This window comes from Patagioenas fasciata, chromosome 3 (genome assembly GCF_037038585.1).
Source record: "Patagioenas fasciata isolate bPatFas1 chromosome 3, bPatFas1.hap1, whole genome shotgun sequence".
Taxonomy (NCBI): Eukaryota; Metazoa; Chordata; class Aves; order Columbiformes; family Columbidae; genus Patagioenas; species Patagioenas fasciata.
The window spans coordinates 69,268,600-69,290,892 of NC_092522.1; the positions used below are offsets into that span (position 1 = coordinate 69,268,600).

A 22,293-nucleotide genomic window follows, 5' to 3' on the forward strand; every position below is an offset into this window, starting at 1 on the left:
TTCGCTTTTATTGTTCTTAACTGTAACCAGTCACGTTTTGTGTAATGAAATGTGGTACTACAAAACAAGATACCAGTGCAAGGAAGAGAAATATTCTTAGTATTTAGTATGACTTTCTTCCTTTAGTGAAGGAGATTCTGTCATTTTAAGTACTGCTGTTTTCATGGTTTTTCTTTTGTTGTTGTTGTTGTGTTTTGTTTTTTTTTTTTTTTTTTAAATTAAATAGTGCCTCTGACCTTCTGCCTTTTTAGATGCTATGGGTTAATTAAGGTTATTTCAGAGTTACATTTCGATAGGCAATACTGAACATAAGCATTTTAACATAAGTTATTAGAATTTATTCTCAAACTGCATTAACAGCAATTCATAGTATATTCTTAATAGGTGTCTGAATGCCCTACAATTAATGTGTTTTAAAATGCTCGTTACAGAGTGTTGTGGTTTAACCCGGCAGGCAGCTAAACACCACACAGCCTTCATCTTCCCCCCAGTGAGAGAGAATCGAGGGATTAAAAAGGTAAAAGTTATGGGTTAATATAAAGACAGTTTAATGGGACAGAATGGGAGAATAATAATAATAAACCAATAATAAATAGAATATATAAAAACCAAACAAACATTGTAATTGCTTACCACCTGCTGCCTGATGCCCAATCAGTTCCTAAGCAGCACCCTCTAGTTAATTTTCCCCCTAGTTTATGTACTAAGCTTGACATCATATGTTATGGAATGTCCCTTTTGTCAGCTGGGGTCAGCTGTCACAGCTGTGCCCTTTCTCAGCTTCTTGTGCACTCCCCGCCTCCTTGCTGGCACGGTGGTAGGAGAAACTGAAAAGTCCTTGACTACTTAGCAACAACTAAAACATCAGTGTGTTATCAACATTATTCTTATACTACACCCAAACCACAGCACTATATCAGCTACTAGGAAGAAAATTAACTCTATCCCAGCTGAAATCAGGACACAGAAATAATGTAGTGCCTTTAGAAGATGAAAATAACCTGTGCTTTGAGGCATGCTGTGATAGTAACAGGGAAATCAATGTGGTAGGTAGGTGATGTTAAAAGCAGAACCTGTGCCTGGATATATGATTGACAGGAGACCTGCTATAGCACCTTTATACACTTTAAGCTTTAAATTCACCAAACAATGTGAGAAGAAAAATTAAATTTTCACAGGACTTTGACCTGACATCCCAGATAAACATAATTTTGTACTAGGTTCTTACCATGGAGCTATCTACTTTGATAGATTTAGAACTAGTCATTATGCTTTTACAGCAGGAGGTGAAGAAAAATAAAAGCATGTTGGTGAAAAAAAGGAGCAGATTATTCCAGCTTGTCATTTGAGCTGGATGAGAAAAGAGTATTTCATTCCTGGTGTAACACCTTAGTACACATGAGCCCCAAACAACCATCGGTAACTGAATCCCGTGGAAGGGAAAAGTTGTGATGATGAAAGTTTGTTGTGTGCCTGTAGTTCAGCTTTTCTCTTCTGCTAGAATTTTTTCCTCCTGTATTGGTGGCTGAATTTCTGGGCTTATGATGAGCTCCTTAAAATTGCAGAGTGTGAAATTTAAGATGTTACTAGTGTATTTTGCATAACATCAGAAGTAGTTGGATGCAAGAACAGATCTCAGAAATGAACCGTGAAGTTGTGTTCTTTGACTGTCCTTCTGTACATGCCAATCTATGGCTGAAAAAAAATCCTTTGCAATGCTGATAAGTTACAGAAATGAAGAACACTTCTAAAATAATTTTGTTTTGGAAACTTAATGAGGTACTCTAGTTTCCATTCTCTCTACCCCTGGTCCAAAGCCAGAAGATAGAGATTTCTTTCATTGCTTTCCCTTACTGATTTCTGAAACTTAGTGCCAGATTTTGGTGAGAATGTACTTGGAAGTTCTAGTGGATATTGTTGTTATAGGAGATGTAAAAATCTAAGTGCCTTGTTCCTGTTGTTGCGTATAATTTGTTATACTATTTTTTTCTTTATTTTTAACTCTGTAGAAAGTGTGACATAAGACAAAGAAATACATTCTTTGTTGGATTTAGAAAAGTGAATACCAGCTGTTCCCTTCTCCTATGCCTAGTGCTAAAGGTTGTCTTTTTTTGTAAAGATCATATAAAGCATGGCCAATGAATGTGTTATTCTTCATCAGTTAGTTTTATCAATAGGTACTTAGTATATTGCAATTGAGTAGTTTTCTGAATGCTTTGTATTGTGTTGTGTTTTTTTTTTTTTACTATTGCTTTTCTGAGTGTACTTTAAAGGGCACTGGAGTTATTATGGTCTAATTAAATATGAAAACTGACATACAGAATTTTTAGGTGATACAGAGGAGTAGTTTCTTTTATCTAGGAGTCAGTAGACCTTCAGTATAGCATCCCTATAATGCCATTTATAAATGTTATGGATATCTTAACTTTCATGTAATATTGGTGTGCAACCTACATTTTCTATTTTAAATAGTGAAAGTGACATGACCTGTAGGAAGTATAGTGAGAATGCTGGAATTGTTAAATAAAGATCATCAGTTTAAAATCTGAATAAGTTTCCTTTCTGTCCTGAGCTGATGAACTGGGAGGCCACTGTAGAGTTGTAGTGGACATGGTTTATCACTGGGAGTTGCACATATTTCTCTTAGTCTTGAGATTATTTATATTTTAACCTGGTGGGGAAAAATCCATTGAGCTCTTTTTTTCTGTGTCCATACGAAATGCTATAGGATAAATCAAAATCCTAGAGCAGGGTCAGTACTGAGTGTTGTTGCTAAGGAAATATGGTAACATTTTAAAAAATGTAATTTGTCTTTAAATTTAAACATCTTTAAATAGCTTTTTTTATAGGGGATGTGTAAACCATGACTGTATGATCTTTATTAAACTTAAGTTAACATTAATCTTAAAATCCCAAATATTAAGATTAAATTTAGGTTAAATTAGGTTAAAGACCTTGCTGTTTAGTAGAGCTTTAATTTCTGAGAATCCAATGAGCTGTATTAATATCTTTCTTTTTATAATGAAAATTTCAGGTTGTTTATCTTTTATAAATGAAAATGGACATCTAGTCAAGAAATTTTGAGGCTAAGCTGATCTATCACTTATCTTTTAGAAAGACGTTGAAGAGGAATGTGTGAGAGTTTTAGTTGTGTTTAAGCTGAAGTTAATAACATGGTGAAGCTTATGGGGAAAAAATAATGGAAACAGTGAATTGTTGATTTGCTTGAATTCTGTGGAATGTAAAAGTTTCCCAAGTACTTCCTCAGCAACTGAACAAATTGGATTGAGCCAAAATACAGTTAGCAGTTTCACAAAATGACCATCCAGACTTAAAATTCCTTCTGTCTTCCTAGCTTAGAATTCCAGCTGTTGATAAGGTGTTTGTTTCTGATGGACTACATGATTTTTCTTTTTGTTAAACTGATTGCTGAGGCTTACTGGATGGCCGCTGCCAACACCGCAGGTGTTGCACATCCTGGCTCTTTTTGGTGCTGCTTCACAGCAGAGCAAGCTGCTCATCCCCGCCCAGCCCTTCTGGGCTGTGTCCTCACGGTAGCATCATTTGAAGGGAGGAAATGCTGCCTGCCTTGTGTGCCAGTCCCCAAGCCCACACCAGGCTGTTGATGTCAGACTAGTCTACTGTAATGCCTTGATTGCTGCTACTGCTGCTGCTTCTTTCTGAAGCATGGTATTAGAAATCTAAGGTAAACCTGGATTTAGGTGCTGCAAGTTCCAGGAGCATTCAAATGTCGTTACTGTGTGCTTCCAGAAGGGATATTGAGCGGAGGTGCCCAAATCACTGTTTGTGGCTTGGTGTGTGTGTTGGTAGGTATGCACAAATTTCAGTAGCAGGCTAGTTAAATTGCAGGTTATACCTCAGCTGTAGCTAAAGGAATGTGATGGTGTTACTTAATGAAAAAGTGATTGGTAGTGAAGTAACTTCTTATTGAGTTTTGGGGAAGTTACAAATGATTGAGTTGGAGATTTCTTACTTGTCATTTGTAGGATATTAGCAGACTGTTGTTGGGCAACAAATATGAATGTTCATTTGCGTTGAACTGCTGAACCTCACTGGAAGGTACTAAACATTCATCAAGCTGATCCTCTTTCTTCCCTGAACAGTGCTGCCATTACACTTATGTGGAGAGTGGCCCAGTAGCTGAGCTTGGGTGCTGACAAGTCCTGACCTACAGTGTACTTCTGTCAGGTGTGGTTTTATGTTTGAGTGGCTAAAGATTGATTTAAAGTGTATATAGTTTTGAACAAACGACTGGGAACAAAATATATCAGTGCAGGTTTCGCCTATCTGTCGTATCTTTTTATGTTTTCCACACATCGTGTTGCACTGGGTTTGTTTCTTAGTACCCAGAGTTACTGAAATAACGTGCAGGCAGTTGACTGTTAGACAGGGGGAGATCCAAATTTGCTCATTTTAGGTCATAGGGAGTAGTCTACAGGGGGTTTAAAGTGCTTAGTCTGTCTCATTGTGTTACGCTGGATAAATTGCTACAGTATTGACTTTTACTTTACTTGCCTTGCAATGTCATGATATGTTGGTAAAGAGGAGGTGACGAGAGGAAGCCATTGGTTTGAGCAATTGTTAGAGGGTGGATTTTGCAGTATTTGTCCTGATAAACTTCGTTCATGTGCGTGAGATAAATGGATGCTTACTTGTTCTGTGGATGCAGCCGTGATGTGCTGCACACGAGGTTTGAATTGCTCACTGTGGATTAACAGGCCCATTGTTATTGCTAATCAGAACCCTGATAACTAAAATTAATAGTGGGCACAAAGATGAGCAATTAAGGACATTCATCTTCCAAATGAGTCTACAAGATTCATTGGTAGTTTAAATTTATATACTGAGGGCACTTAAACCATTAAAAAAGGTAATGGGTGCCCTGCAGGCATGGGTTTCAAAGCCATATGTCATCTTGGTGCTGGGACAGCAGACAATGACAACTTCCCTTTAAGAGAAACTGCTATTCATTTATCAATTAAATATCCAAGGAAATGTGCATTTTTGCTGTAGAGTGATCATAGCAGTGTATTGTAAGTTAAATCAAACCCCAAGATTTATGTTCTAAGCCTTTCTGGTGTTGTTATGATAAATGTTAATTAGAAAAGTCTCTCGGTGGTAATAGGACATCAGTGTTGGGACTTTTAATGGCATAAATATTTACTTGACGCACAAATATTTCTCTTGTGCCTTGCAGTCTTTGACAGGGACGCTGACATAGTAACCAACTTAGAGCATGAAATGTTGGGTCTTTTTGTTGTTGTTATGAATGCTGTGCATATGTTGTCACAGGGTAACATGTGAGAAGGTTTTGCTATCATGGAGCTGAATATGAAGTTTATGGTACAAAGATTTTGTGGAAATTTGCTACAGTGTAGAGTTAGTTTTCTTTCTCTCCTGGTGGTGCCCTTGCAGCCACAACACTGCTAAATGAATGGTTCTGGGGGTGCCTGGGAATGAGTTATCTGGCGATGTGTTTTGGTGAAGCAGAATTAGCTAAAACTTGTTTTTTGCATTTATTCAAAATGATAAACACATATGCAGAACCATGGGAAGATGAAACATAATCTCAGTCTGGGACACAATCTAGATTTGCTAATGAAATTTAGTACAAGGAACTTCCTCTTCCGCATATATGAACACTGTTTTTACAAACTCTCTTCATGTTATGTGACATTTTTATACTCCATCTTGGGTAGATAAAAAATATTTTTTGTCTGCAGTTTGGTAACATATATTCCCATTCCTCCCTATTCTCTGGCCTGTCCTAGTTCCAGGCTGTGTATGTCTTGTACAGAGGTCAAAAATAAGCACAAGCTGTAGTTCTTCACGGTCCTCAATCTCCAGTTTCCCACCTCCAGCCCATTCTCCTCTTCCAGGGTGTCCTGTGGGCCGGTGAGAACCTGGCAGGCATGAGAGGGTGTTTGCTCTTGATGCAGTGGCGGTGACTCATCTTGTGGTGACACTAGAATTTACCATAATAAGGGGTTTTTGTTAGTTCTTGGGATTTGCAGTACTTGTCCCGTATTTGGTACTAAAAAAGTCAGACAATGAAGTCAGTACAAATGATGCTGCTGTTCTAGAGGTGTCTTCTTAACGAGAGGAAGTTTTGTTGTAATGACCGTTGTTAATTGGATTGATATGCACCGACCACTGAGGACAGGGAGAAGAGGATGCAAGAAATATCTGCCCTGATTTCCAAGAGTTGATTGTAATCTAATTCTTAAGTTCTCTTGTAGCTGCTTTTCTGGATCAAAAAAAACTGGCTTAAGTAAGGATGAATGCACTGTGCTTTCTCTTTCACTCTCTCCTGGTCTTGCCTTTTATTTTCAAGCAGGAGGAGCAAACTCGAAGACTGTGCTATGAATCGAGATAACAGATGCTGCAGAGTTTTATGTGCGACATCTCTATTTTCTTGTGTCTATGTTCTACTTTTTCTTTGACCAAGCTCTCGTGCTTCCTTTGTTTCTTCGTTCTCAAACCTTGATCTCATGTGTGAGATGCATGATCATCATCATGTTTTCTTCTCTTTTTTCTAACCTACTTAGTTGCCGTGAGTGAAGAATATACTGAATTTACTGAATGAGACAGGGCAGAAATTACTGTGTTATACAGGATTTCCACTTCCCCCCGCCCCCAACCTTTTGTATTCTTCTCTTCTATCTCCCTGTCACTTCTCGTCACAACTTTTGTTGTAAGATTTTCATATCTGTTGTTTGTGTGACCCTGAAAAAGAGCCTTTAATTTGTCTTCTGTTATGCTACATTGATGTAATAAAGCAAGATTATCCAGTTCATTCCGCAGCAATTACTTAATTTCTGAGTAATTTTAATTATTTTGTCTGACTGTTTTGGTTTTGGACACAGTATTTATCCTCATTGTCAGTATTTGGACTACTAAGGCTTTCAGTGCATTGGAGCTGTTGATTTACACTTTTAGTTTTTGAGCCTAGTCCATTGTTTTCTGTTTCTCCCTTGGTTTAAATAGTGTGTTGCTTTTTGTCATGCAGACTCTGGGCCAAGTTTCACTTGGGCTGAGTGACTCAGCCTGTGATCTCCTGCTCTGACAGAAGGTGCTCTTGGGGGAAATTGGTTGTGTGAAGCAGAGACTTTTTAAAAAAGAGAGTGGAACACTGAAGAGCTGCTTGTGGGCTTTAGCTTCGCATAGGCAAGCCTGTGAACTGTGCCACAGGCTGCGTGGGCTCTGTCGTTGTGGTGTGCCCAGGATTAACACGTCTGCTTGACTCTTGGAAGAGCTCTGCTTTAGAATAAACTAATACCAAGTTTCTTCCCTAGGGGGATGTACGTTTGATGATGGTCCTGGACCCTGTGACTACCACCAAGATTTGTACGATGACTTCGACTGGGTACATGTCAGCGCTCAGGAGCCTCATTATTTGCCGCCTGAGATGCCTCAAGGTGAGAAACCCCATAGATAACTGAAGGGATAAGTTTCTACGTTAAGAAACTCAGAGCCTCACTCAATGTGACCTCAAGGCCATACCATGTGATCTTTGCTTTAACCTAGATAATGGAGGTAAAAAGAAGAAACAAAAATAATTAGTAAAACGATCTTGGTAACTGAGAAACCTTCTTAGATCAGATCCCACTTTAAAGTTGGGGGACATAGGGAAAGGGAGGAAGGAAGCTGTAACCTCTTCTTTATTCTGTGTGAAATTCCTGTTCACTTGCAGTGATATTCTGCATCTTAAATGACAGCTACTGTATCGATTGAATTATTCAGGTATGCATTAGATCTAATGGTGAAAAAAAGGATGTATGCATAAACCCATCCATGGATTCCTTCTCTCCCCCCAACTGCTCATCATCTGAAGGTAATCAGAAAAGCTTTGATTTATGGAAATATTGCTGTTGTTAATTACTATTTAGGACAGGTAATGAATAACTGAAGAGGTGCAGTCTACATGACCTTGCCTGCTCACCTTTGATGAACAGCTTAATCGGCACTTCCCAGACAGCATGATATGCTGAGAAAATGAAAGCATTTGAAATTCAGCTACATTTTCCAATTAATAGTACATTAAGTAATTAATCATGCAGAGGAGGAAAAAAGGTCATGGCTATTTTATTTGTATCTGAAAGGTTTTGTGAAGCGAGGTACGTGTGGAGAAGGAATGGGAAATGTTGCCACATAGAAGTAATGTAACCTCTGCGCCATTCCATCCCCTGCTTTTTACATATTGCTGTGCGTTACTAACGGTGGTTAGTGTATGCAATTTTACTTCTTAACTGCTAACTAGCTGGACTACCCCTGTTTTGGAGTCACTGATTTGAGCAGCTGTTACCATGCCGCATATCTTACAAAATAGGTTAATTAACAAAGATCCACACTTTGTTTAATGGACTGCTCGGTGCTTCAAGTTGCCTATGGAAGAGTAAATTTAAGCCCCGAAGCCCTGGCATTCGTGGTGATCTTATATTAACAAAATAAAAACAATATCTCCCCCTAGGAAGGCCAAAATTAGTTCCTTTTCAGTTTGTGTTTTTCGGAGTTTACCTAGTTTGTTAAAATGGTTGGAGGTGTTTTAATTGTGATGGAAGCACCGTTTTGCAAAAAAAATCTGTTATTCTCAGACCTTAGGCACACCTTGTATAGGAAGAACAGCAATTTGAGAAATTGTATTTTGAACTAATCTAAATGACAAGATAGTTTCTTCTTGTTTTTCCCAAATAACATACCTGTCATCCTTAGGCAGTTTGCAGAGTTAAATGACACAGTCCTCTCTGACTTTGGCACTAAATTTCTGTTCAGTTCTGCTACAGACCCTTTTCCTCTGGGTGTAGGACATGGACTCTTCTGGAGGGAGCTCTTTTTTCACATCTGTACGTGAAGCTGTGACTGCTTAATAAAATCTAGCAGAATAAAGGAATGTTTCAGAGATACAGAAGAAGCTCTGGTTATTATTATTATTTTTTTTTTTAATTCCTCTGGTTAGAATTCTAGACTTCATGGATCACTGTTTTATGTTTGGTAATTGAGATCCAGACTAAAAGTGAGCAGTCTCATCTGATGATCTGCCCTTAAGAAGCTGACCGTCTTCATTTTCTGAAGATCTGTGCTGTGTCTAAATACTTAATCTTTTTTGTGTTTTAAATAGCACGATTTTAAATTAAGTCTAAGAATGTAACGCAGTTCAAAGATGAGCATTGAATTCCTCTGGTGAGTCTGCAGGAAGTGGAGTAGCAAGAGGTTCAGGCAAAGCAGGAGGGAAATAGCTGTGTGCAATCATCTGCCATTCAGTGTTTTAACGTTGCTGACCCTGCCTGATTACTGTTGAAATTGTAGGTTAGAAGGCAGTTTGCTGCTCAGGAAAAAGCCATCCAAGCAGAATAAGATGTGGTAATGAAGATATGGGTAAAATTAAACTACTGCTGTTTTCACTTTGAAAATGCTGGGTTTTCTAACCTGTGGCGTCCAGGGATCTCCTAGGGACCAGAGTCAGACCACTTTTTCCTACTCGGTGAAAGAATGAGAGGAGAGAAGGGGTACCCGGAAAAACTGAGCAGCACAGAAACTGAAGAGCTAGAATAAGGACTGGCTTCTCCAGCTCTTCTTCTTTGGGTCTATAATCCTTCAGCTAGGCGCAAAGCTCCTTAATGCATGTGGTGATGTCCTCTACACAGATACCATTTGTAGTGTTTGGAGCCTTTGTCTCTTCCATCTCTCTGGAATTCAATACCATGTCCCGGCACTGGCCTTAGTAAGGGAGATACGGATTCAAGTACAGCTTTGTCTCAGGAGGAGCACTGTTCTACCAGTATGTTAAAAAGATAATACCCTTATGCTGAGTGTGTGGCTTTCGGGGCTCTAACCTATTCACCCAGAACCATTGTAGTCATAAAGGATTATACTCAATTTTCGAATGCCAAATTTCAGTCTTCAGTAGCTTCAAAAAGTCTTACTAACAACAACAAGATGTAAAAAATAAGATTGACAACTGAGTTCGTGTTTTAATTTTGAAGGGTTTAACTCAGTGTTGTGCTTTGGAAGAGGAAAAATCATGTGAAGTTTCACACCTAATGGCACATCCTTTGGAGTTCTATGAAAATGTGAAAACTTGTCCTAGTAGAAAACATTTTGCAGTTCTAGCAATAGCAAACGCTATTGGTAAGGCAAGTGTAATTACCTCTGAGTAATTAATGTAACTTCAGATCTTTTTTTTTAATACTGACCTACATTGCATTTCTCAAATTATGAGCAGAGACAAAAGCCACTTATCTTCTGTTAAGGGAAAAATAAATGGAATACCTAATGATTAATTCAAAATAAAGTGAACACTTGGAGCAGGTGCTTGTGTACAGCTTTAAATACCAACTTGTAAATCGTTTGAACTGCAGCTTACATGATAAAACCTTTGGATTACTTATTAAAACCTTGGAAAACACCTGATGTCGAACATTAAGTTTCTAAGAGCATCATCTAAAAGTGACTGTGCTAGATCAAGCTAAAGGTCTGCTGATTTTGAGAGCAGGAATTAGCAGTTGCCTGGGGAAGAATGCAGCAGTAGGATAAATGAGTGTGATCAGGCCCTGAATGCTCTCCTATTTTCCAGCTCTTTGGTATTATGGAATTTCTTCAATTAGAAATGGTCTTTATTCATGATATTCTCAATTAATTCATGTTTTTGCTCTGTCAGCTTTGTTATACTTGGTGTAAGCTCCTTTTGAAGCCTTCTCGTATCTGTGATGTCCTATAACAGAGTGCTGGCTTTTCTTACAAATCATGGGAAGGGGCTGCTTTTCTTACTTGTTTTGAACTTGCACATGACTTCTGTTTGATACATGTTGGCCTCTTGTACAGGAAGAGAGCAAGATTCCTAATCAACTTCTCCGATCCATTCAGTTTTTTTAATACCTTTCAAATAAAACATGCACCCTACTCCTGACATGGTTCTCGGTTGAATGGCCCCAGACTGTTGAGTTGTAGAAATGGTTCCTGAGCTGTGGATCTGCATTTTGTGTGAGGCCAGGTTGGTAAACAAGCGTTATGGTTTTGTGGACATGGTGACAACAATGAAATCAAAGTCTTTACGTGATGGTCTTTGTACTTCTGAGGAAAGACATCTTCTGTATGCTGAAGCAAACCCTATAGAACATGCATTATGTATGATTATTATATGTTATAATATACATGACAGAAATTAGAGAATGCTATTAAAATTAAATCCGATTTTGGCTGTGGATTTTTTCCAGTTATTTTAGGGGACTATTCATTGTGTGTGTGGAAGACTTCATTTTACAGAACACAGAGTAAGTAATAGCGCTTTCTTATATCACTGGGGAAATGCAAAGGAGTGATTTTATCTGTATTAATAATGCGTTTACTGATGTTTTTACCCTTAGATAGAGAACATAGTTCATTTACCCTGTTTGGTTTGCGTGTTAAAAGCAGCATTATTCTGAGGCTGTGCAGGGTCAGGGCATGAGAGCCTGTAATGGACTGTGTGACGGGGAACCACTTAATGAAGAGCTTTTTTAATGTAAGGGCTATTACCCTCCTGGATACAAATGCAATTTGAAGAATGTCTATATTATAGTGCACAATAGTGACGTGCCGAGATGGACATCATGTTTCTGGTCTCTCAAATGGATAATACGCCTGGATTAGATGTGTGCTATGTTTTTTTAATTGGTTTTCTAGAAATCTGAGGAAAATAAATTAAGAGTAGTGGGGAAAGTCCTTAGGTGCACTTGCCATTTAGCATGGCTAAAGGAGAACAGGTTAAATCTCTTAAGGTCTTCCTTAGTATTAGAGTTTTTCTTGCAAATGTAAACTCTTTCTTTATGGTGAAGAGTATTGCGGAAATTAATTTATTTTGCAGGTATTACATATGACCTTACATGTTGCCCCATTTTAAAGAATAGAACTAAATTCACTGCTCTGAAAAAAAGGAAAAGAAGCAAAACAAGTCTTGAAAAGTACAACATTACATATTCTGTTTTAGGCTGATGTTTTGGGGTCCCTGGTGGAAGACTGCACAGTTATTTCAGAATGGAGAGTGTACATGGTGAAAGGCAATGGAGATGGTAGGAAGTGTGGTGACAAGTAGATTTAGGCCATGCTATATGGTAATTTATTTTATATGTTTTTTAGGCACAATGTCTTTGGCTTCTTATTCCCAGAGGCATCGTTATATTGCTGCCTCCTCCCAGTTGCTCTGACGTGCATGTCATTAGGAACTGGTGTGGATTGAAAATATTAACCCTGGGGAAAAATGAAAAAGTATCCAGCATGGGTCAGTTTGTTAACCCAGTTCATTGTGAAGCTGTAAATTACACTGGTGCAGCCCATGAAGACCAAGGGAACTGGTGGCGTGGGTGGGTACAGGGGTTGTATAAACCTCTGGGGTGCCTGAGAGAAATATGAAAATTACAGCCTTAGTTTTGCGTGCAACTTTAATTTTCCTGTACAAATAATGTTGAGTATTTGCTGTGATCTGGAAGGTCGGTTGTGTGCTGTTTAAGTTCTGCATTGTACAGAGAGGAAATAGCTTTTGTGTCACCTTGCATGACCCAAAATGAATTTCAGCACAGGACCAACGAGAGTGTTTATGAAGTGTATAAATGAGAGAGGGGAGCCAGAAGGTCATGACATTTGTGTTTTAGTATAGATTTTGTATGAATGTGGCTCAGGAAGGAAAGCTGTAACATAGAGGTCATGTAGATCTGACTTTGGGCCTTTTACTTCACTTAAAACTGAGTTTTTCTTCTGTGGAAATTAATCCATCGACCTATGAATAAATTTAAATCATGTGGATGTGTATAAGTACAGTTAGACAAAAGAAGCAGCATCTGGTCAGAGATGGGTGGTTCTTGAGGCGCTGGAGAGACAAGAGCTTGGTGAGCCTCAGGAGAACTCTTGCCATGTCCTGGGTCACTGAGCTCTTTCATGGAGACGCTGACCCACACACGATGCTGTTTTGCACTACAGAAATGAGAAGTTCAAAGAACGCCTTCTGGGTCTTTTTTATTTTATTATAATAGACAGACTAACAAAGTTTACCAGTCCACTGAGCAGTTTAGTGCTGACTTTTCAAGGTTTTGCTGCTGTGTGTCTCACATCGCCAGTATACAGGTAATAGATCAGAGAAACTGTGCGCAAGGGAATTTATTGAGTAGTCCATTGAGTGGCAAATGCAATTCAGGAAGGTAGTGGTTTTGAAGTTTGATCATTGAAAGCTTATCTGGGTCATTACATTATGAAATAAATTGTAAAAGCTTGGATCTGTGTTTGGGGCTGTTAAGAAATTCCGATTGTCTCTCCTCCTTTAACAGTTCTTCATGTGATGGGATACGTATGTTTTATTTAAAGTGACTGAATATTTTTTTTTTCTTCCTTACATACTTCAGTCTTAATACACTTCCTGGTCCCAAAAGCTGACTGATACTTTTTTCCTGTTTAACATATTAATATACTACAGAGCTGAATTTATTTGAAGTGCTTCCTCGATGAGAAAAACGTATTTTACTGCTTTTAGTGTTCAGTAAACCTTCTAGTTGGTTTCTTGTCTGTATTATTTGTTAGTAGCATCTTTAACAGAAAGGAGCCTGTGTCAGTAGTGCAGTGCAATTAATGCCTACCTAAAGAACACCTGTAAACATCCTGATCCTATTTGGCTTGCTCACTGAAGTGCATTAATCAATCTATTGACTAATTCCAAGGGTTCCCTGTTCTTCTCAAGCACTCTTCACTTGGTATAAAGTGAAGAGAGCAGGGGTGCAGTGAAGGCTTTATAGGTAATGCACAGGGTAGCAGTGCCTTTGTACACTTAGATAAGCCATTTTTTAATCAGGAAATTTAGGTGTAGTATTAGGAAGAGTAAGGTTTTTTGTAGTAATAGGAATGGCTTTCACATATGAGTAACATCTATGTGTTGTTTTGTTTGTTTTTTTTTTTTCATTGACACAGATTTATTTTGTTTCCTTCGGGTAGTAAAAGAACATTTAAAAAAAGATTACTTGCTGTATTTGCACAAAATATACTTCACCTTCAAGGCCAGCTGCTCTATCTGTTTATGTAGAGTGATACTCAGTTGGTTGTGCCTTCTTTTTTTCCTTTTAAGTTGTAATACTGTTTTGTTCAGCCATACCTCTTTTATGTAGTATGGATTTTCAAAAAGCTCTTGAATGGCTTATTTTTTCATTTTCTTGTATGATTCAAATGAGTGTATTTTACTGGTATCTATTAAATTTTAGAAAATCTGTCAGATTGTTATTTTGAAAATAGCACAGCCAAACTTAAGTAAAAACTATATAAAATGCTTCCTTCTGAGAAACTGTCCTCTCTTTATCTTTTTTTTTCACCCCTCCTAGTTCAGATTTTGAAACATATTAGTTTATTTTCTCTGAATTAGGAGTAATAAATTAAAGCAAAAGTGAAACATCTGTTTGCAATAGAGTTCCAAAGTAGTAGGTTAATCTTGGGCAAATCTACCTTTGCAACACTGGCACCATCACAACATTCATGAAAGTGTTCTTGCTTGTGATGCAGCCTTCTACTGCATGATGCAGCTTTCTAGCTTCAGATAATCTGTATCAGAAGTTCAGATGGCATTGTGCATTACTGCAGCATTGTCAGGGTGAGAGAAATGACCAGTTCTGATCCACTCTTACCCCTGTTGGTCAGGAGCCTGGGCTGTAAGTGGAAGTGTTTCATTGCTTATATGAGGTCAGCTGCTGCTTGTGAAACTGTGAATGTCAGTTATGAGACATTACCTGAAGCTGCTATTTTGGTAGCATTGTGAAGGGTGAACAAAAAGCAGAATGGTGCTGTGCTAGGCTTTCAGAGTTGCAGAATAGCACCTTGGTAGCTTGGAAGGTGTTCCAGATTTTGAGGCATTTAGTGTTCAAAGCGTGCAAGGCTGGAAACCTGAAGCACAGCAGAGGAACAGTGTGTGTTTGATTTCTCACCACTGCATGGAGAGGAGCAAGCCAGCCCTGCTTTTGAGTACTCTGTCTGCCTGTTGTGCCATTGTGCTACCAGTACTTTGTATCTCAGCCTGCTTGTATAAATCTATATCTTTAATACACTTTTTTTTTTTTTTATTTCCTCCTGGTGATAACAGTAGTTTACCTTGCCTTCAAATTTTCTGTCTCTCTTGGAGTGTAGTGGAGGGCCAGACCTGAGGTAACATGCTGCTGCTTCTCACATGGCCTCATTTGTCTCAGAGCAAGGGCACGGCTCACTCGCTCCTGCCCACAGAACATGGCATGAAGTCAGCACATCTGGTCATTTTGTACTCTGTTTGGTACCTTTGGCTGGACCCTTTCACAGAAAACATAAAAAGCAGACAACTACTGTATGTGAACTTGTTTTACGTTAACGTGGCTGCTTCCATTTGCTGTAAGTGTAGGTGGCCTCCTCCCTTCTCTTCCTTCCGCAGGTTTCTGGCTGCTCCTGTTCTTTAGCTTTGACATTTCTGTAGGTTGACCTGACTGGAAACCTTATTGCTCAGCTTTCCACTCCCACTCACCTGTGTGCAATTTTAACAGTCCAATCAATGCCAGATTCAAGCAACAATATAACTACATGCTCTTCTGTAGGAGATGTAGAAGAAGCCAGGTTAGAAGTAGGGGGAGGAAAAAGAAAAATAATTTTACTACTTGAAAAAGGGAAAATAAAAACAGGGCCTGGGAACTGTTTGCAGGAGGGAGTGAAAGCAAAATGTCATGGTGTATGAAAAAATGGTTTTAAGATGGAAAATAGTCTTATGAGAGAATGAGTAATGTACAGTGGTTGCTAATGCAGATTATTATTTCTGAAGTACAACTTAGAAATACCATGTATTTCTGCAGTCAAGGTGCTATAGTAACCCTTTGTAGCTGTGTACTTCATGATCTGAGAGAGGCTGTCGTCTTCCCCATGCTCACTTCTCACTTTTGTCACATCAAAGACGAAGCCTCTTAGAAGTGGAAGTGAAGCAGTGAGCTACTTTGAATTCATGGCAGAGTAAGTGCGTTCACAATCCCACTTTTAATACTGGAAACTAATATCTGAATTACCTATGTGTCTATAACCTGAGCAATGACAACTCCACCAACAGAAGAAGCAATGCCTGTAAAAACAAACAAAAAACCTTTAAGTAAGATGAGGTGAAATTCAGGAAGCCACATAATAGCAACAAAACAAAGCAATGTGGTGCTTTCCTCCACATTTTTCATGTACAGTGCCTGAAATTTTCCTGTCTGCTTAAATATTGATTTCCCTTTTGCTGCTCAGTGTGTAATTTATGTTCCCTTGTTGTGCTTTTGCTGCAAGTCTGTGCTGATGCAACAGTCACTCGTGTTTAATAGGGACTAAAGCTGTAGTAATAATAAAATTATATTATTATACAGAACCGATTTTGAATCAACTAAGACTCAAAACTTTTTTCTTAGGTTGTATTGAACCAGTAAACTGTTTTCTGAAGAAAGAGTAAGATATTTAATTTAGGCGTTTCTATCGTGACTTGTACAGGTACTTGTTCAAATTGCTGTTATCAAGCTAATTATCATCAATAAAGGTTGTTCATCTGCCTTCTCCTCCAATCCCCAGCCCTTGTGGGGATTCTTTTGTTTCCTTTCCCACCTTTCTATATAGAGATACATTGAAAAGGCAAATTCTTCATATTGGGGGTCACACAAACCTCATTTGCAAGTATATAGGCTGTGAAGAGGCAGTTGCTTAGGTGGATATATTAGAGAAGGAATGGGTTTGTCATGTACAGGAACAGATTCTATTGTGTTGCTTTGCCTCATATGTGATGTTTGTGTTTTTTTTTTTTTTTTCCTGAATCTTGCTTAACCATTAGCATAGGCAATATTGCTGCTACAGATAGTGGTGACATCCAAAGCTATCTTCCTTTCTTCCCATCTCCTCTGGAACTTGAAAGTGTAACCTCCTCTAAATATGTTTTAGTGTAGATTATAGAATATTATTCAGAAATTAAATCCATGAGGAACTTGAGCTGCTAGGAGAAAGAAAAAAAAAAAAAAAAAGTAGTGCATTTTTTCATTCCAAAATGTGTTACTTCTGTCCAAAGGTGGGTGGATTTTAATCCAATTTAAACTATAGTTAAAATTAGTAAGCAAGAAAACTTGAATTAGATCATGCATTCATTTTTAACTTTCAATTTGCATTTTCTGTAGTGTCTATTTTAAAGGGGAAAAAAAAAAGTAAAAGTAACTCCCACACTACCCCCCTGTACCCTCCCTCTCAAAGGACTCTTGTCTCTTTCAAGAATCACAGAATGTTAGGGATTGGAAGGGACCTCGAAAAATCATCTAGTCCAATCCTCCCACTGGAGCAAGATGCCATTCACCAGAGGTGTCAGCCACGTCGCCGGCTCAGGTGGCCTAACTATCAAAAGTGTCCCTCTGGTGAGGATGATGCCTGAGTTTTGTAGCAGTTGGTGAGAAGCTGAGCTTTCCGGGAGGCGTTTGAAACTTCAGACTTCTGCTTTCCTGAGGGTGTATGAGTGGGAGTACAGGGCCAACACTTTCATTTGTCCAAACAGAGTTGACAGGTGTTTTACGGGGCAGCCTGTGTGTGGTTTGGGAAGGGATATGTACCTCTTCCCATCCTCCCCTTCCAGTTCATACGCTCACAGTGTCACTTTGGTTTACTTCCACTTTCTTGCAAGTGTTTGAGGCCCTTTCATTATTGACTTGGCACAGATGCTGGATTCTTCAGGGCTTGTTGCTGGAGAAAGTCTTCGAGTTTCTTCTGAGAAGAAACCTGGGTCTAGGTGCTGAAAGCTTTTTCTGGGTATTTAGGTGGTGGCCACATTACTTCAAACGGGGCAGTCTTCTGATGCTATTGAGCTGTACTTGTGTCCCAAAGTGGCCCTCACATCCTGCAGCTTATGAGGTATTCATTATGCCTGAGGTTTTATGTTATACATAAATCTCTCAGGTGGGTGCAGAATATCCCTTTTATTATTTTCAATGGATGTCATGTAGACAGTGGTTGTCAGCAGGTCTTCAGAGCAAAGCTGAGCCCAGGTCTAGATGTGAGCCAGGTATGAGCCTCTCTGCTCCAGAGAATGATGAACCTGGCCTACATGGACAAAGCTAGTTGTCAGCAGTTAGTTTGGGGGTTCAGGTTAGCTCCATGTGCCACCTGCAATGGCAGGATAGACACAGGGATGCACTGCCCGGCTTAAGTTCTTTAAGTATACTCAGACAGAGCAGAGGTTCCTGGTAGGTCTAAAAATACAGTTGCTTGTAGCAGAGTCTGTGCATGACTTCAAAAGTATACAGAAGACAAATATCCTACCAGATAGGTATGAAAATGCCAGTCTACTTTTTCACTTAATGTTTTAAACCTGTCCTACCAGATTTAAAAAAAACCTGCCTGTTGTCAGGACCCTACTTGATCTGGGAAGGTATAATTAAGCAATATTCTGGACTAATAAAAGTACAAAGGTGGTATTTGTTTCTGTTTTTCGTTTTTCTTTTTTGTGCACTTTTGGTTTTGCTTTTTATTTCATGAAGGGAAGATACATTTAGCTTTTTTTTTTTTTTCCAGAAGAAATAGTTTTCAAAGCTCTCAGTCTATTCTACAGTATAAAATCACAGCTTCAGAAAAAAAATGGATAAAAGTGCACAACTTATAGGTACACAATATACAATGCTGGACTATTCAGAGATACTCCAGCTAACCTTATGTTCCTGAGGGAAGAGAGGGAAGACGCAGTCTGGCTCTACCGCCTGTTATTGAGCTAGCTTGGTTGTGTACTGCACTGGGGCGGCTGTTACTGGTTCAGCGACACGTGTATTGCACAGCACCGGGAAGACGTGCTTGTGTTCATGCATCTAAAACATTGTGGCATCACGTGTGCACCAAAACAGTGATTACCGAGGGATTCATGAATACTTCGTCAATGCTTCAGTGTTTTACAGTTTAAAAAGCCCTGAAACAAACAAACAAAACCAAACAACAGTGAAAAAAACAAAACAAAACACAAAAAAACCCTACAAACAAACAGAAAAACCCCACAAAAACCACAACAAAACCAAATAAAAACTTCCTCTTCTTCTTTTGTCTTTCTAAAGAGCGGCTGCCAGGATATAACAGCTATTTACTGTATTTTGGATCAAACCATTTTGAACTCCCTTGAGGAAGAAAACCTAGCCCTGTAGCAACATGAATCAGGCATACTGTACTATTTTGAGAGAAAGTCAACAAACAGTATGAACTAAACATTTCTGTGGTGCTCTTGGTTTCTCTTTACTAGTTCCCATGAATGAGGGATCAGCAAGCGTGTGGTATTCAAACAGAAGAAACTGACGACTTTTCCTCTTTGGTGTATCTGATATATGCTGTCTCAACCTTTATCTTCCACTGGCTTTTCCCAATGTGCTTATGGATCACTTTGAGATCTCCAAACTTGTAGGTTTCTTAAAAGAAATAAAGGAAACGTGCAGCTGAGTGTCCCTTGTGCAGACAGTACCAATTTCTTCCCATGCTCTTTGTGCATGTTGGTCACAGTGACTTGGGAGTAGGTTGCTTTGGCGCCAGCTTTTGCAGGTGGGCTCTTAGCACTTTTCCTTCTGACTGGCAGTAACAGCTCTACTTTCTCCCCAGTTGCAGGTAGGTATTAAGTTTCCAGTTAGGCTGCAGATTTCCAGGTCACAGTGAGCCTGCCTAATACTTTACTGTTGCAGGAAAAGGATTATTTTGCTCCTCTTAATCCTTCCTCTGCCTTTATGTTTCAGCTGGCTTTGCTAGCTAGCTTTGCACATCAGAGGTTACTGAGAGCTGATGTAACTCATTATCCCAGAGAAAATGTTGTTGCTTTTCAGGATTCAACTGGCTTAGTGAGTTGAGTTGACTTGTGGAAAGGTCTGACAAGCATCAGAGCCAGCAACACAAGGGAATGAAGGAGCTGGAAGGAGAAGAGGCATAAAAACAAAAGGAGAGGCAGGCAGGGAATTCATAAGTTCTGCCACCTGTAAGCAGTAAATGGCAGCTTGTGTTTTGAGTTCTGTGATAAAAATAATGTGATTTCCACCTTGTGAGCCTCAAATTTTTCATTGCATGGTCTTTCCAATAACCTTGTGTTGAGTCTTCTGTGAAACAAAGAGATGAGTCTGTTAATCTCATGAATCAGACAATGGATGTATGCATATATGTGTAAGTGCCCTCTCCAAATGTGGAGAACCGTGTAAATAGCTTCTCTGGTGGTTTCAGTCAGGTATATAGTCCAGACCTTTTGAGTCTGTTGGTGGTACATTGTTGTAAAACATTCTCCACTGGACTTCCATCAAGTCCATAAGGAACATGAGGTTATCATCAATGGAAAAGAGATGCTTACCTAGGAGCAGGTGGCTGCGCAAAGAGAACTGAGGTATCAAGCAGATGTAGCCTACTCAATGAAAAGGCTGGTGTACCATAGCTTAAAGCAATCATAGGCAAAAGTGTACAAGGGACATTTTAGCCAAAAAAATCAGATTATTTTCTCTAGAATAAATAAATTTTGCAGCCTGATCAGCTTATCTAGTATGAAAAGGAAAAAAACTCCTTAAAATTACCATGTAAATTTACTTACATTTGTATAAAATTAATGTTACTCATACACAATTTAATTTACATATATAATTTATATTTATATCAAATTATATTCATGTAATATTCATGTAGAATTTATATAAAGATTTTGATTAAATAGAGTGAAAGAAGCAAAGCTACGAAACAGTAGATAGCTTATGGGTAAGGAGCAGAGGATAAATCAGCACAGGTGGTATTACAGTGAGTGTCTGCTGCAGACTGTCAAGAACAGGAGATAAACTGAAGCCCCCTTTGCAGCCTCACAGTTGCAGACTTGGAGAGGTGCTGTCTTCACAAACAAGGAAGAACTTTTGGAGTATGACTGAGAGTAGCCCGGGCTGAAATGGCCATCAGACTTGAGTTCAGGATTGTGAGAGAAGTCACCAAGTTGAACGGCAGAATTACAGCCTTGGACTTTTGAAGAGCAGATTTTGACCTGTTCAGGGACTTGCTTGGCAGGATCCCATCAGGAGGTACCCTGAAGGGCAGAGGGGCCCAGGAGAGCTGGTTTAATCAAGAACAGCCTCTCAGAGCACAGGGACAGATTGTTGCCTTGTGCAGAGAATTGAGCAAGCATGGCAGAAAGCCATCTTGGGTGAACACGGGTGATCCGGACTGAGCCTGAGCACAAAAAGAAAGTGCACAGAGACAGAAGCAGGGGCAGGCTACTTGGTATATGGACACATCACTTGCTTATGTAGGGATGGAGCTAGGAAAGCTAAAGCTCATCTGGAGTTTGAAGCTAGCAAGGCAAGTGGAAGACAACAGGAAAGGGTTTCTCCATAAGTGCATTGGCAGCAAGAGGGAGGCTAAGAAGAGTGTGGGCTCATTGCTCAGTGAGATTAGAGACCTAGTGACAAGGGAAAAGTGGGTGTAGTTGATGACTACTTTGCCTCAGTTTTCACAGATAAGGCTTATCTCCAAAACTGGCAGGGTCCATGGGAGTGAGGCTGCACCTGCACGAGAGGAGGACAGACGGATCACTTAATCACTTTTACATGCACAAGTCTGTGGGACCAGTTGGGATGCATCCAAGAGCTGGCTGATGCCATTGTGAGGCTGCTCTTTGCTATATTCAAAAGGTCATGGTGCCTGGGGGAGGATTCTCGGGACTGTAAAAAGGCAGTATCATACACATCCTTGAGATGGAGGGGAAAAAAGTACACAGGCAACTACAGGCTGGTGTGCAGCTTTCCCCTGGGAAGATGATGGAGCAGATCATCATAGAAGTCTTTTCCAAACAAGAAAGGGGTTTGTGGGAGCAGCCAATATGGGTTTGAAAAGTGCAAGGGAAGGGCAATGCGAGTTGTATACCTTGGCTTTAGCTAGGCCTTTGACACAGTCTCTCATAGTTTATTTATTACTGAACTAGTGAGACAGAGGCTATGCAAGTAGATAATGAGTGGAAAATTGACTAGACTCGCAGACTCAAAGTTGTGATCAGGGGTGTGAAGTCCTTTGGGTGGTCAGTTTGGTGTCTTCAATATGCTGGAGGGCAAGGCTGTGCTCGGAGGGTCATGAACAGGTTTCAGAAAAGGACTGACAGGATCGTTACATTTAACAAAGGGAGATGCAAGGACCCAGACCTGAAGAGGATCAGCAGCCTCATGCACCAGCACATGTTGGGGCTGGCCAGCTGGAAAGCAGCTTTGCAGAACCTGGAGGTCCTGGTGGACCATGAGCCAGCAATGCATCTTTGCAAGAAAGGTGGCTAACAGCCTC

The 22,293-nt window shown here is 39.5% G+C and overlaps 1 protein-coding gene across 8 annotated transcripts in view; it reads left to right on the forward strand.

The window, feature by feature from the left end:
• PTPRK (protein tyrosine phosphatase receptor type K) overlaps positions 1 to 22,293 on the forward strand; it is a 407,780-nt gene that overhangs the window by 78,284 nt on the left and 307,203 nt on the right. For all 8 annotated transcript variants that reach the window (XM_071806572.1, XM_071806569.1, XM_071806570.1 and 5 more), the window contains exon 2: positions 7,317 to 7,439. In XM_071806572.1, coding sequence (XP_071662673.1) covers positions 7,317 to 7,439 — 123 coding nt within the window. The remainder of the gene's footprint in view (positions 1 to 7,316; positions 7,440 to 22,293) is intronic.